At 45.7% G+C, this 15358-nt stretch overlaps 1 protein-coding gene across 1 annotated transcript in view; it reads left to right on the forward strand.

Moving 5' to 3' along the window:
* The window catches only part of LOC119393149 (ATP-dependent zinc metalloprotease YME1L), a 232881-nt gene that overhangs the window by 49090 nt on the left and 168433 nt on the right, over nucleotides 1–15358 (forward strand). The window contains 3 exon segments of the mRNA XM_049416127.1: nucleotides 5962–6086; nucleotides 10665–10763; nucleotides 10836–10977. Of these exon segments, the coding sequence (XP_049272084.1) occupies nucleotides 5962–6086; nucleotides 10665–10763; nucleotides 10836–10977 (366 nt within the window).

Consider the following 15358-nt stretch of genomic DNA (forward strand, 5'->3'; position numbering starts at 1 on the left):
TTTTCCCACTCCCCTTGCGTTTGCCCCTCTGACCACTGCGGAGGGGCCCCAAGCTCCTGTGTTCTTCTCTTCTCCTTTGTTCTCCAGCTGGGAAACCGAAGAACGGGGGGGATACAAAAGGTCGCAATGGCTTGGGGGTCCAAGTTGTAAATCCCCCCACTCTTTTTGTTGCTTTCTTTGCTGATAAAGCCCACACCTCCTCCACCCACAGGCTGGGGGTGAGGGGGGATACCGGCTTTGTGCGCTGACCGGTCTTCTTCGTTTATTTCGCGCCCTCCCCGTCTCGATTTGCTTCGCGTCTTTGCCCCTGGAAGCGCTTTTTAAAAATCTTTTTTGCCTTTTCTTGGTCGCCTGAATGCCCCACCAAGACTGCAGTGTTCGTTCGGCAGAAACGCTAGCTTTGTCGATCACCGCGAAAGTTCCTCTTAACAGAAGAGTACAGTTGAGGGGTTCATTTTTCCATTGAGTCTATGGGAAACCAAACAAGTGGTCCCTTGTTGTTCGGTATAAGCGAGAATTCGAGAATTCGTCTTAACCGAGTTCGTCTTAACGGGAGTTCACTGTATATTTCTTCAGTGAGTCGGAGTGAGCTCCAATTTTTTTGCCGACCTATGGTGACGAGTGAGGAGAAATATACCATGCGATCAGAACATCGGAAGCTCTGGCATTCTCTGCGGGACAGCAATACATTTTGGGAAGAATTCAGCGTGCACACAACAGACAAGGACGGGAGGAAAGAAGACAGACGTCCTGGTCTGTTGTGTGCATGCTGAATAATTCCCAAAATGTATTCATACTGACTCGCCCAGCTTTCTATACTTTTGTGTAGCAGTACAATACGCGTGAAATTTGTCGGTCGCATGTTTGCCATTATCCCCATTTGCCATAAAGTAGTACGTTTGTGCAACAACACATACAGCAAACATAGGTGTGTACACTTCATTGCCGTCGTCGCTACTTAAGCGGCGACAATACGGCCAATATTGGTGGTATCAAACTATACATATTTGCTGCCAATGTGGCCACCTCGCTCGCCAGCTTAAGGTAGGTCACCACCTTTGAGAAAAAATTCTATGGTTTTAGTTCAAAAGTTATAATGATCGTTTTGGCTTGTTGGGCTTAGGTACTTTGAAACTTGAAAATGAAAAAATTGCTAAAATTGTAAAAAATAAAAATTATAAAAATAAAAATGTGCCAAAATATGCATGTTGTGTCAACAGTCATAACTGAAAAATGGTAGGTGCGATTCCAATGCAACTTGGCAGGCACGTAATTGGGACGGCGACCTGTGCATTTAAGACCTCCACGATCACCACATCTCTAAGCTAAGGTGCGTTATCACAAAAAGACTGATGAAGTTGATATCTTGCAGGTTTGTTTTGCACGCAGTTGGCCATATACAAAAAGTTGACAATTGTTTTCAATCATTCTGCTTGAACGCACAGTTCCACCTATACAGAAATAGCACACAAAAGTTTTTGAAAATGTTCATTAGAAGGAAATTTATGACTGTTCGCGTAACTGTAAGCCCCCCCCCCCCCCCCCCCCTGGTTACGGGCCTGGTAATATGTATACGAAGAGACATTTATGACGTGATGGCAGGACTTCTGGAATCTGAAACCTTCAGTTTCGGTTTCAGATGTGTGTAGGAAGGAGTAGAAAAATGGTCATAACTTTCGAATGGCTCAAGGTAACTACATAATTCTTTTTGCTAAATATTCTTGAATAGACAGGGAGCTTGAAAATGGTAAATCCAAAAAAACCAAATTTTTTTTTCAAGAAATGCTTTTTTGAAGGTGGTGACCTACCTTAAGTAAAATAAAAACAGATAAGGAGAATGAGACGTGTAAAAGTCACGTGACTCTCTTTGTACTCTGACTACTCCGCTTTTCAGGCGAGAGCGCTTCAAACTGCTCCTGAATGCTCTCGGCACAGCAAAAACGCTCTCGCTCTATGACTAGATGACAGTGCCCCTACTCCTGTTCGATGACTGAAACACGCCGGCCCTGAAGAGAGAACTTTCAGGTGCTTTTGAGTGCTCCTGTTCTCCCAATGGAATTCGCCATAAGACGAACGCATACATATGCTTCTAATGAAATGCTTTATTGAATACGCATGAATTTACTGTTTTTACTGAACTGGGGGGAAACCTCGTGTGAAATTTTATGTGTTATGACAAGGGGGGAAAGACATTCTTCATATGTTCCGACAGTATGTGACAACTCAGAATGCAGCCCCGAGGCACCCACACTGTAAAAGTACTAATAAATCATGCACATATCTAAAGACTCTTAGTACTTGGGTTGCTAGATTCTGTAGTGGAGAACAGGTTAAAAAAAATGGTGAGAGAGGATGGGGGGGGGGGGGGCGGGGTGCTCGCTCAGTCATTGCACATAATGTCAAATCTCTCGAAAATGGGTAGAGGCAGTGATGGAAGTGCTGCTCCAATTGCTCCAAACTGCTCCAAAAGAGAAATGCTGCTTCATGCTGCTCCAAACTGTAATTTTTGTTAGGAACTGCTCTGGACCTGCTCCGAAATGGCACTGGTAAACTGAAAATTAACTTTAAGCACATGATCATCCAGCGAGCCTAAACGAAACAAAAAACAAGTTGTCTACTATCATTCTATACTCGCAGGCAGCTTTTCTTGGCAATGAAGAGAAGGCTGCAGATCCAAACTACGCATGTGCTACCACTGAAGAATACACTCCCACAAATGCGTCGGTGTTTTCTGCGTGAGAATTAAAAACAACAACATTACTCTATTTTCTACGAGACACTGTTTGAAAAGAGGTGCAACACGCACCAAGGAGATATAGAATTTTTATTTGTTTTACTTTACGCAGTGTCATTTCATGTTTTTGCACATGTGAAAACGTTGCACCTTTTACTTGCACCTCACAGTCAAAGTAGCGTCTTTGTCTTCAGGTGAGCGCTTGTCACCCTCTAGCTTTTCCAATGACTCGCCAAAGGAGCTTGTGACGAATTTCACTAACAAATGGCTGCCTAAGCAGACGAAGCAAATAGCAGTGGTGGGAAACCTGCGCCAATTGCGCCAATCTGCGCCAATTGGCAATTGCTGCTCCACACTGCTCCAAAAGGGTCTCTTTTGCCTAATTTGCGCCATTGCTGCGCCACAACGTGGTGTTAGGAACCGAAACTAATGTTTCGTGGACAGCGCGCTTCGTGAGTGGATGTACGTCGTGGTCGCGATCTTGAGCTGCTGCATTTGTTAATGGCGCCACTAGCGTCCCAGCCGTCGTGACAGCCGACGCAATCCAATTCAGTATTAGTGGCAACGGTACAGCATCACTGGTACCCTAGCCCTAGCTACCCTAGCAGCACTGCAACCGCGCCGCAACCTTCGCTTTCTGCAAGCGATGCGCACTCCTCGATGCTGATGCTCTAGCGGTCCTGGCAGCGGACGGAGGTGCGTTTGTGTTGTCGCCTAATAAAAGCGTGCAGTATAGTTACGACAGAGCTACGCTTGCTGTGCCGTACGCGTGCGTTTATCGTAATGGCGTGAGTGTAGCGTGGTTTCTGTGTGCACGATCTGCAACGACCAACTCCGCAACAGCGAGCTGCTTTCTTTTCTACAAAGCTTTGCGCGTGTGAACGCGGTCCGGCACAACGAGCAGCAACGATTGGCGGCTAAATGCGTGCAGTAGGCTTAAAGCAGCACGACGCGACAGGCATGCCCGAGAAGTTAGGTGAATAGATTTATTGCGACAGGGTTGTCAGCGATACGTCATACTGGCGCGGTCGTCGGTGGCCGCCACCTCACATTCGTTCTTTCCCTATGCTTGCATCGCTGCAATCGCGCGGAAGTCGGAATCATTTATCGACCTATTTCTGCACTTCTTGAAAAGGTGGAAGACACTGTGGCGTCAGCAAGTTCAGCGGCGCAGTAAACTTTTATTGCGTAAAACGTTATCGCGGCACGCAATGTAACTGTGTGTTTGTGTGTGTGTGTGTGTGTGTGTGTGTGTGTGTGTGTGTGTGTGTGTCGGGTGTGTGTGTGTGTCGGGTGTCCCAGCTAACTTGTGCTAAGGGTTAAAAAATGCAATATTAGAGGCAGTTGAGTGAAATCATTTACATATTGCTGAAAGCCACCTTATGCGTTATTGATATTTTTTTGTTTTGTGAATAATTTGTTAATTAGGATTATTTAACTCAATTGCTAAATATTGACTTTAGGCAAGAAGTGGGATTTGCAAAGTTCGAGAGCGTCTTCCTAAACTCCCATTGCATTATTTGCGAGAAAGAAAGTCTCACGTGTACCATTTCTTCCGAGCTGCAAAGAAGCCCGAGAAATACAAAAAAAAAAAACACGTGACTAGCGCTTTCGCGCGCCACGATTGTACTGCTCTCAGCCGTGGTTTGAGCGAACGAAATCGGCTGCGGCCGTGACTCGCCGGCTTCGTCACAGCTAGTTGCAGTGGTAGGCCGATAAGTTGGCGGTCGTTTCTTGGCCCATGTCAGCCAGTTGGCGCGCGTGACGGTGCAAGTTTTAGCGAGCATGGGCCAAGCAACAACCGCCAACTTATCGGCCTACCACTGCAACGGAGCCGGCGAGTCGCGGCAGCAGCTGATTTCGTTCGGTCAAACCACGGCTATGGTGGCTACCACGGCTGGGAGCAGCACGATCACGGCGCGCGAGTGCGCTAGTCACGTGGAATTTTTTTTTTTTGTATTTCGCGGGCTTTCTTTGCAGCTTGGCTGAATTTCTAGGCTAAATTGGCTAATTCTAGGCACCTTGGCTAAATTCTAGGCTAAATTTTCTTCCTCTGTGTGTTTCATGAAAAGTCCGTACCTGCTCCAAACACGGGTAGCTGCTCCAAAAGCAGATTTTGCCTGCTCCAATGGCTGCTCCAAAATGCTGGAAGGCATTCCCACCACTGAAATAGTATGCAATGTTATTTTTCGACCATGGCCGCTCGAATAATTGAACAGCTGTCACAGGAGATACGGATGGTTCACAAACTGAAACTAAATTCTAAGCGTGTGCCAAGCTGGACTACTTCGCGGAGCAGTATGTGTGCAGTAGCTCCACCCCCGTAGCCTTTCCTTCATTGCCAAGAAAAGTCCGCAAGTATAGTATGTATAGTATGCTAGTATGGAGTTTCTATACTAGCTTGATACTAGCATATTGACAGTGCCTCAAGTAGTGGCATTGTCACATTTATCACTTTGTCAGCTCTGGCCTCATTTTTGCCACAAGAAATGGCAAGGCTGTTTTTTCAACCTATCTGCACTTAGTTCCTTGTTTTTTTGTTTTTTTGGCTTAAATGCTGACTATATTGGTGAAATATGAAAATAACAGATTGCTTTGCTCTATTGCCGATTATAAACTGCTGTACGTGATTGTGGTTTCTTATATGATTTGGGGCTTAGCTTTATCAGTTTTATATCATTTCTGCCACAAGTACCCAAAAATTTAAGCATATAGCTCATCTTACTTGGTGTTCAGTGGCCACCCATCTGCTTAATTATTTGTTTGTTGCAATTTGCAGTGATAACTGTGCGTGCAATATGTTTAATAATAAGTATTAATACTTATGAGATGCTTAAATAATGCTTTAAACTCCAGGAGTCGTTTCGAATATTTTGCCATCTGCTCCAAAAATGCCAATAGCTGCTCCAAACTAGCATTTTTTCTGCTCCAGAATGTGCTCCAAAAAGCAAAATGTCACTTCCATCACTGGGTAGAGGTGTTTGCTCGAGATTTTACGGTACATAATATTTTCAGCGCTAATACATCTTCCAGTCAGACCACAGCACATGATGGCAGCACATTGAAACAAGGCTGCACTGGTCGGTAGACCTTTCCTCTATGCGATATGGAGCAATTTATAAAGTGGTCTTCTATAATAGTGGTGCCATGTGTATTCCAATGTTTCTATATTTGTGTGGAAAACAGAATCAATCAGCTGCTGGTGGCCTTCTCTTTCTGCCTTGCAGTGTACACATCTTGCCAAATTCGAGGGTTCAAGACGAGAAGTAGGCAAGCAGGCCATTCAGCCCTTATGATGAAGGCTCCCGACTTGAATGAGCGCTTCCTGGCCCTCAGAACGAGAAAAGACAAGGTAAGCCTTGCCTTCAGGGGCTGGCCATCCTCGGCCTGTGCACTGCAGGACCTCTCCCATCCTGTGGTGTTCACTCCATTGCTCTAACTGGCCACTGGTCCTGTGCATTGCATGGCCAACTCAGGACAATGTTTTCTTTTGCCTAATGTCAGTTGGCTACCCCTGTTTGTTCTCAGGTCTGTCCTCGGATATCCTAACGTTATGCCTGTTCCATTGCATGCTGTGAGGTTCTGTCGAGTTTCTTTGTTATTCTCAACGTTTTAGCCCCATGCATTAGTACTTACTATGTGCAATGTTTGTACACTTTTTGCTTCGGAATCAGTGGTAAATTGCCTGTCAAGATATTCAAATGTGTGCCGTATGCACTCCAGCCCATCCTTATAGAGAACAGCCAGCGCTTGTCATTCCACTACTGGAAAAACTTTAACCCTTTGCGGTCCAAAACCTTTACCCACTTTCCGGCTCTAGCGGTCCGAAACTATTTCGCCAGTTTCTGGCGTCGCGAATAAAAACACAAGCTGTGGAAGAGAAACGCACAGGATATTTATTTTTGCTCCTGCATTCTGCAGGCAACTCTTTTAGTGATATTTGGGCAACGTATGATACCGCTCAAAGCATTCCCCTGTGTGCAGGCCAGGGTTATTACTGCAGGTTTCCACCGCCGCCGTCGGGCGGGGCCCGACAGCGGACCGCTACGGCCGTGTTGCGTTGTCGGGCGCTGCCCGACAACGGACCGCAAAGGGTTAACTTCCATATGTACAGTCTCGTAGGGATATCGCTCTAATCAGCTTACTACACAAAATAATATACAGTCACCTTCAAACCATATCGCTCCTCGAGCCATTTCAGTAATAGCATATGCTTTCTACAGTGGACTCTCAGTAAACAGAACAACTGCCCCTAATATGATTGGTTTCATACTTGGACCCGGCTCCTCTCTCAGTAAACGGAACTCCTGTTACATGGAGCACATTTTTTTGGTCCCTTCAGGTTTCGTTAAACGAGAGTCTACTGTATGTCTGTTTAGCCGGACGCCCGCATTTAACAGTTCTGCTTTGCCTCACGGCATTGAAATTTGTAACGGGCTTCCTGGCTCTATTGTTACCACATGTGAGTGAGTGAAATAACTTTATTTAAGATCTGGCAAATGGAAGGCCTGGGGCCACATGTGACGCAATAAATTTTGGAAATTAGGTAACATTATTCTTCTTTTAATAGACTTCTCATTTATTGAGTGCTTTGTCGAGTGAATTCATTCTATCTTCCTGCTGTACTGTTACTAGTTTTTACTGTGTAAACTTTGTTTTCTATTTACATTTCATTAGTGTATAAAGTATATTTCTCGTGTGCTTTTCTATTTGCATATATGTAGGTTTTGGCACACATGTCATCCATGTCCTCGCGTGTTTCTCTTGATGGTTCTTCCACTGCCTTGTTTATTTAATTAGGATATATCTTCTATATTTGAAATTACTGAATTTACCATCTCTTATAACATTTACTTTTTTTGGAATCTGAATTTGGCTACGTATAACGCTAGAACTTTATCTAGCGAGGCGAGTCTAGCTGTACTATTCGAGGAATTAGAGGGTGTTAAATGGGATGTAACAGGGCTCAGTGAGGTTAGGAGGCCACAGGAGGCTTATACAGTGCTGAAGAACGGACACGTCCTATGCTATCGTGGCTTAGCTGACAGAAGAGAACTAGGAGTGGGGTTCCTTATTCATAAAAATATAGCTGGCAATATAGAGGAATACTATAGCATTAATGAGGGTGATATGTATCGTAATTAAGTTTAATAAGAGGCACAAGATGAAGGTGGTACAGGCCTATGCGCCTACATCCAGCCATGATGATCAACTGGTTGAACGCTTCTACGAAGACGTAGAATCAGCAATGAGTAAGGTAAAAACGCAGTATACTGTACTGATGGGCGACTTTAATGCAAAAGTAGGCAAGAAGCAGGCTGGAGATCATGCAGTTGGGGAATATGGCATCGGCTCTAGAAATGCCAGAGGGGAGTTACTAGTAGAGTTTGCAGAACGCAATAATTTACGGATCTTGAATACCTTCTACAGAAAACGGGCTACTCGTAAGTGGACGTGGAGGAGTCCAAATGGCGAAACTAAAAATGAAATAGACTTCATAATGTGTGGCCACCCGGGCATTGTACAGGATGTGGAAGTAGTTAACAAGATCCGATGCAGTGACCATAGAATGGTAAGATCTAGAATTCAACTAGACGTGAGGAAGGAACGGCAGAAACTGATACGCAAGAAGCCGATTAATGAACTAGCTCTGAGAGGGAAAGTACAGGAATTCAGTTTCACTTCAGAATAGGTACGCGGCTTTAACCGAGGAAACCGACCTTAGCGTTGACGCAATAAATGATAATTTGACTAGTATCATTAAGGAGTGTGCAGGTCGGGGGTACAGTCGTTAGACAGGACACTGGTAAGCTATCCCAAGAGACGAAAAACCTCATTAGGAAACGTCAAGCTATGAAAGCCTCAAATGCAACAGACAAAATAGAGCTGGCGGAGCTTTCGAAGTTAATCAATAGGCGTAAAGTAGCCGATATAAGAAAGCATAATATGGAGAGAATTGAGCATGCTCTAAAGAACGGAAGAAGCCTCAAAGCTATGAAGACAAAACTGTGCATAGGCAAAAATCAGATGTATGCATTAAGGGACAAGGAAAAGGAAGGCAAGGTCACAACCAATATGGATAGAATAGTTGAGGTAGCGGAAGAGTTCTACAGAGATCTGTACAGCAGTTGAGACAGTCAGGATGATAACGTAAGAAGCAGTAATAGCCCAGAGGAATCTGACATCCCACCAGTATTGACAGGAGAAGTAAAGAAAGCCCTAAAGGGAATGCAAAGAGGCAAAGCTGCTGGTGAGGATCAGGTAACGTCAGACCTGTTGAAGGACGGTGGAGAGGTTATGTTAGAAATGGCCACCCTGTATACGGACTGTCTCTCGACGGGGAGGATACCAGAATCTTGGAAGAATGCCAACATTATCTTGATCCATAAGAAAGGGGACGTCAAGGACCTGAAAAATTACAGGCCCATAAGCTTACTGTCCGTTGTCTACAAGCTATTTACAAAAGTAATTGCTAACAGAATTAATACGACATTAGAGTTCAATCAACCAAGGGACCAGGCAGGATTTCGTACAGGCTTCTCAACAATAGACCATATTCATACTATCAATCAGGTGATAGAGAAACGTGCAAAATACAACCAACCCCTATACATAGCCTTCATAGATTACGAGAAGGCATTTGATTCGGTGGAGACATCAGCAGTCATGCAGGCACTGCGGAATCAGGGCATCGACGAAGCCTATATAAACATAATGGAAGAAATCTACAGCGGATCCACAGCCACTATAGTCCTCCATAGAGAAAGCGACAGAATCCCAATAAAGAAGGGCGTACGGCAGGGAGACACGATCTCTCCAATGCTATTCACCGCGTGTTTACAGGAGGTTTTCAGGGCCCTAGATGGAGAAGAATTAGGGATAAGAGTTAATAGAGAGTATCTCAGTAACCTGCGATTCGCTGGTGACATTGCATTGATGAGTAACGCGGGAGATGAATTACAGCTCATGATTACTGAACTGGATACGGAAAGTAGAAGAATAGGTCTGAAAATTAATATGCATAAAACTAAAGTAATGTGGAACAATCTTGGCAGAGAACAGCGCTTTGCGATAGGTGGCGAGACACTGGAAGTTGTAAAGGAGTACGTCTACTTAGGACAGGTAGTAACCGCGGAGCCGAACCATGAGAGTGAAATAACTAGAAGAATAAAGATGGGATGGAGCTCATTCGGCAAGCATTATCAAATCATGAATGGTAATCTAGCACTATCCCTCAAGAGGAAGGTATATAACAGCTGCATCTTACCGGTACTTACCTACGGATCAGAAACCTGGAGGCTTACAAAGAGGGTTCAACTTAAATTGAGGACGACGCAGCGAGCGATGGAAAGGAAAATGATAGGTGTAACCTTAAGAGACAGGAAGAGAGCAGAGTGGGTCAGGGAACAAACGGGGGTTAAGGACATCATAGTTGAAATCAAGAAGAAGAAATGGATATGGGCCGGGCACGTAGCACGTCGGCAGGATAACCGGTGGTCATTAAGGGTAACTGACTGGATTCCAAGAGTTGGCAAATGCGTGAGGGGGATACAGAAAATTAGGTGGGTAGATGAGATTAAGAAGTTTGTAGGTATAACGTGGCAGCAGAAATCACAGGACCGGGTTGATTGGCGGAACATGGGAGAGGCCTTTGCCCTGCAGTGGGCGTAGACAGGCTGATGATGATACCATTTACTTGCGCTTGTTTATTGCTGTAACACCCACCCCCCCTCGTGCAAAGTTCCAGACACTGGAACCTGTGAGGCTTATGTATAAATAAATAAATAATTAGGGAGCTGAAGCAGACAGTCTAAGGATGTCTAAATAACCAGGGAGCTGAAACCACGAGAAAATACATATATATGGTATCCCTTGCAGTGTCATAGATAAATTGGGTTAGTCTAGTGACAGCTTGTTTCATTGTTGGCAGGACAAACAGAAAGTACACTCTGAAACGGAACAGAGTGAACGTCTCAAGACGCTTCTGTCCGATGAAAACCTGACCCAGGAGGAGCAGCAGAGACTCAGGGTGGGCACTCGTTGAAGTCTTCCTCACCCACGCGTGTGCTGTGGAGTTCTCTGAGCAGAGGCCCATTTGCAGGTGGCCTTTGCTGAGGGCTACATGGCGTGTGACCCAAAGGGCCGCACCAGCACCAAGCTTCGGGTGTTCAACATCTTTCGTGATCTGTTGGGCATCATCCTGATCCTGGCGATTCTTTTTTCCTTCATGGGTGAGCTCTCTGGTACCAGGAAAACATTCATTCTTCACTTTTTGCAGACAGGCTAGCTTTGTCCAGCTAAATGCTGTGGCTATGAGTAAACAAAGACAACAGCAGTGGTGTGGCCTGATCCTGGCACACTCTTCTGCTCACCAGAAGTTGCATGTTGCTTTTGAGCTGGCATCAGAAAACAGCACATTGGTGCAGTATTCGCTGCTAGGTCGGGCTACAGGCGGCAGCACACTGTTGCTGCACTAGTGTGCATAGGTGGTCAGTGGCACATATCCAAATGTACACAGTGAGGCTTCCCTTTGAGCGGTTCGAGCTGATTGTCAGCGAATAAAACGCATTGACTCCAGCCTATTAGTATTATACATGCTCTCCATTGCCACATTAATGCACAAAACCCGCCTAATGTTCCTATTACGGTGAAACCTTGTTAATACGTACCTGCCGGGAATGCGGCATAGCTACGCACTAAACGGTTGTACGCATTAACCACCAAGTACAAATTTGCATCTTCTGACATGCGCCATTGTCGCCAACAAAGAAATAAATACGTTGCCATAGCAAATATTAAATATTGCCTAAAGTACTCACCACAAAGCCTTTTTTTTATTTTTGCCAAAGTGCAGAAAAGATTTTGGCACTCTCACGCACGACAGTTCGATAGCGCACGGGGTCGACACCAAGGAGCATTTCGAAACTATTGCAGGGTCCGGGATACGCAGCAACTGACATAACGACAGAACGGACAGTATCAGCTTCCCGTGATACATGAGGACGCGTCTATACCGCAATCTGCTACTAAGTCAAAACTGACACAGTTTCATCGAACCGCGGTTCGGCCGTGAAGAGACGATTGGCTCCTCGCTAGTTGCATGCAGCGCATTGCCTACTTGGCTCACGCCGCCACTACCGGGCCGCTTGCTGTACCGCACGTGAGCGTTTGCCATGGAAGTGTTCTTCGTACCCACTTCGTTCCAGACCATGCACAGATGCAGCGAGTAGCTTGTTGAGCTAACGCGGCGATGGCGAGCTTCCTGCAAGCAATGTGTGTTTGGGTTGTCGCCTAACAAAAGCATGCAGTATGGTTACAATAGCGCTACGCTTGCTGTACCGTACGTGTGCGTTTAGGGTGATAGCGTCAATGCAGCGAGGTTTCTCGGCGCCCGCGACTCGCAACGCTCAACTCTGCAACAGTGAGCTGCTTTCTTTTCTGCAAAGCGGTGTGCACTTGAACACGTACTGCACAACGAGGCGGCAGGGACCAGCGGCCCAGGGCGTTCAGGTTGTCGCCTATTAAAAGCGTGTAGTTGGCTTAAAGCAGCGCTATGCCACCCGTGTGCCTGAGCAGATAGCTGAAGATACTTATTGTGATGAGGTTGTCAGCGATAAGCCATACTGGCGCGTCAGCCAGTGACCGCCACCTCACCTTTGTTCTTTCCCGGTGATTACCCGCAATCGCGTGGAATTCGAGATCATTGATCAACCGATTTCCGCATTTCTCGAAAAGACGGAAAACCTTTTGCGGTACATCGTGGCGTCGGCAAGTTCAGCGGCGCCGTACACTTTTATGCCGCAAAAAGTTATAGCGGGGTACGCACTAACCAGTAGGCATAGGACGATCCACTGTGGCTTAAGCGGTCGATGAATGGACTTGGTCACAGATTCGTTGCAACTACATTTTAACCGTTAGTACGTTTAAAGCGGGTACATATTAAGGGGAGATGCGGGTCGAAAAACGCGAGTTTTTTAAAAAATGATTGATTTTTTATTTTCACCTGTTTTTTTAAGATTAGTATCTCTGCTGCTCCGAAAATAAAAATCGAAGTCGAGACCCAACTGGAAATGCGTTAAAATTGTGTCTAAAAAGCACAATGTGGCTGTTAATCTTGACCGAAAGTGTGTCGTCTTCTATTTTTTTTATAGCGCCTCGTGGCCGATAATGCTCACCATTGGGGATTGCATGAGGAGATCATCAAATAACCACGGTTTCCTGCGCTGCAGAAGCGCAAGAAATAATAAAGAAAGCATGCTTTTGCCGCGCTTTTCGAGTGCTGCGACTGGCTTTTAAATCACGTGGTACGGATCGGGGACTTTTGCGTCATTTCTGGAACTGCAATGAGAGAACAGCGAGTTCCCCGAATGCATTTCTTTCGATGACGTATACGTTGCGGCGAGTTGCTTCGAGCGAGGAGGCCAGTGTAGGGGCGGCGAGTGACGGACTAGAGTTACTGTATATGCTACCTTTAGGTAGCAGAGTTGCGCATCTGTCTTCGAAACGCCGCTAGCAACCATGCGACGTGGAGAAGCTGACGCTGGGGCCAATTTTTGTATTTCTCGATGCCGACGCTGCAGCGAACTGGATTGACACTAGTCATTCACAGTAAAGTTAATCACCTTTCTTCGACTCGCCAAACATGTCGATCGGTGACCCGGTAGGCATGTTGCCTGCAAAAACGGAGTGCGTCTTCGCTGCATAGCTGTGGTTGCTAGCCAGACCTATGCGCAACTCTGCTACCTAAAAATAGCATATACAGTAACTCTATGATGGACCGATTGCAAGCAGAACCTACGGCAGCAGGAACTCGCGCAATTCGCCCTGAGATCGAGCCCTGAGATCTGGCGGCTACTAGCTGAACCATGCCTAGTGTGGATGGCTCTCTGCGTTGTCTGCTAGCCACCATGTGTTTGCATGTGCGCATACGTCATGCACGTCCTCAAAGGGCGGTTTGTTCTGTTATGTTACCGCAAATTTAACTGCTTGTACGTATGGCGAACACGATGTACAGAATCATTTGGCCTTGTTAGGCTGTATATGCACTGTAATAGGATCAGCGAGTGCAGTTGTCGATAGTGCTGTGTATTGTCGTCGTACCCTCCGTTCGCCAGAATCATTTCAGCGTTGGTGCCTCTTTCTGGTTCAAGCACATCGCAAAGTGCACTTGGCGTCGTCCGAAACATGAGGAGTATTAAATATTGTGTGAATTCAGCGTTGTAGCAACTCAGTGGTAAACAATAACAAGGCTCTAAGTCATGCACTTGCGCGTCACGCTCGTTAGACGTATAATATAGTGACTGTCTTATGTCAGTTACGCGACGAGCTTCAGATGTACTTAAAGGGACCGACACCTGCCCAGAACAAGAAATGAAATGACTCCACTGTTGGAAAGATTGTCCATCGCATTGACTCGAACCAACCCTCTTTTTTTTTGTGAGAGGTGTATTTATATTTTTATTTCTTGATTGAAAGTCGTGAAAAATGACCTGTGGTGCCTTTGGCGGCAAGAACATGAACGATCCGATGAACCCGGCCACGTGACCGTTGATTGCTGTACGTGGTCAACGATTTTTTTGTTAGTATTGAAATGTTCTTTCTTTCTTTATATTAAAAGGTATAGCTCCATAATAATGTGCATATATATAGGCCTCCGTTAGTAGTATGCATTAAAGTGGCGCTGCCTTCGCGTGACGTTATGATCCCATGCTCGTCAGCGCGTCTTGAGCAACTTTTCAGCGTGCTCATGCAACCGTGCACGCAGTTTCTGGTGGTGCGATCTTGTACGCATTCCAACTAAGCTCGGAGGCGTGGCGTTACATCCAGCCGCACGCGAATGGCCAATGTGAACCACGACAGATGTCACGGCCCTGCATTGACCAATCGCGTGCAGCTAGATGTAACGCCATGCCTCCGTGCTTATTTTGGAACGCGTACAAGATCGCACTTTAGGTCGCTAAGATTTTGGAGCGACATAATTTTGCTACCTATACATTGTCTTAGATATGACGTGCACTGCTACTCGGCGCGGCCGCGCATATGTGTAGTGACGTTTTCGATTACTTGGCTTGGCTCGTGCATTGAGAGAGTAACGACGCCGGGACAAGCCACCCATGACACAGGCGCAGGCAACCTTGGACGCATGCGCACACAACGCGGTACAAGTACAGTGAAGGTGTATAATGCCACATCATCTCATTGTAACAGCTTGTTATTTTCAAAAATATTTGAAAAGCTATAAATAAAGGTGGTTAAGCATAGTTACAGGAACTCCTGCGAAAGCAGAACAACGATAGCTTTCACAAATTGCGAGAAGGGCTGGCAGCATCGCTATCAATTCTCTGGGTTGCTGGAGAAAAGGTACATCTGTATGTACAGCCTTTCAGATCGCAAAATACTGCTTGTAAAATAACTACGTGCTTTTGGGATTTACTACTGCAGCTACAAACACTGCGAAGGGTGAGCTTTCTGTCGCGCCGTAAAAAAATGGGTCGAGAAAAATCAGTTGTCCGTCCCTTTAAGATCCCCTTTTATCGTACAATCGTGGTTGCACTACAGGGTAATATTTATGACAAGTGAAGTCTGGCTCTTCGGTGCATAAATAATCCCCTAAAAAGAACAGTA

The sequence above is a fragment of the Rhipicephalus sanguineus genome, chromosome 5 (genome assembly GCF_013339695.2).
Source record: "Rhipicephalus sanguineus isolate Rsan-2018 chromosome 5, BIME_Rsan_1.4, whole genome shotgun sequence".
NCBI lineage: Eukaryota > Metazoa > Arthropoda > Arachnida > Ixodida > Ixodidae > Rhipicephalus > Rhipicephalus sanguineus.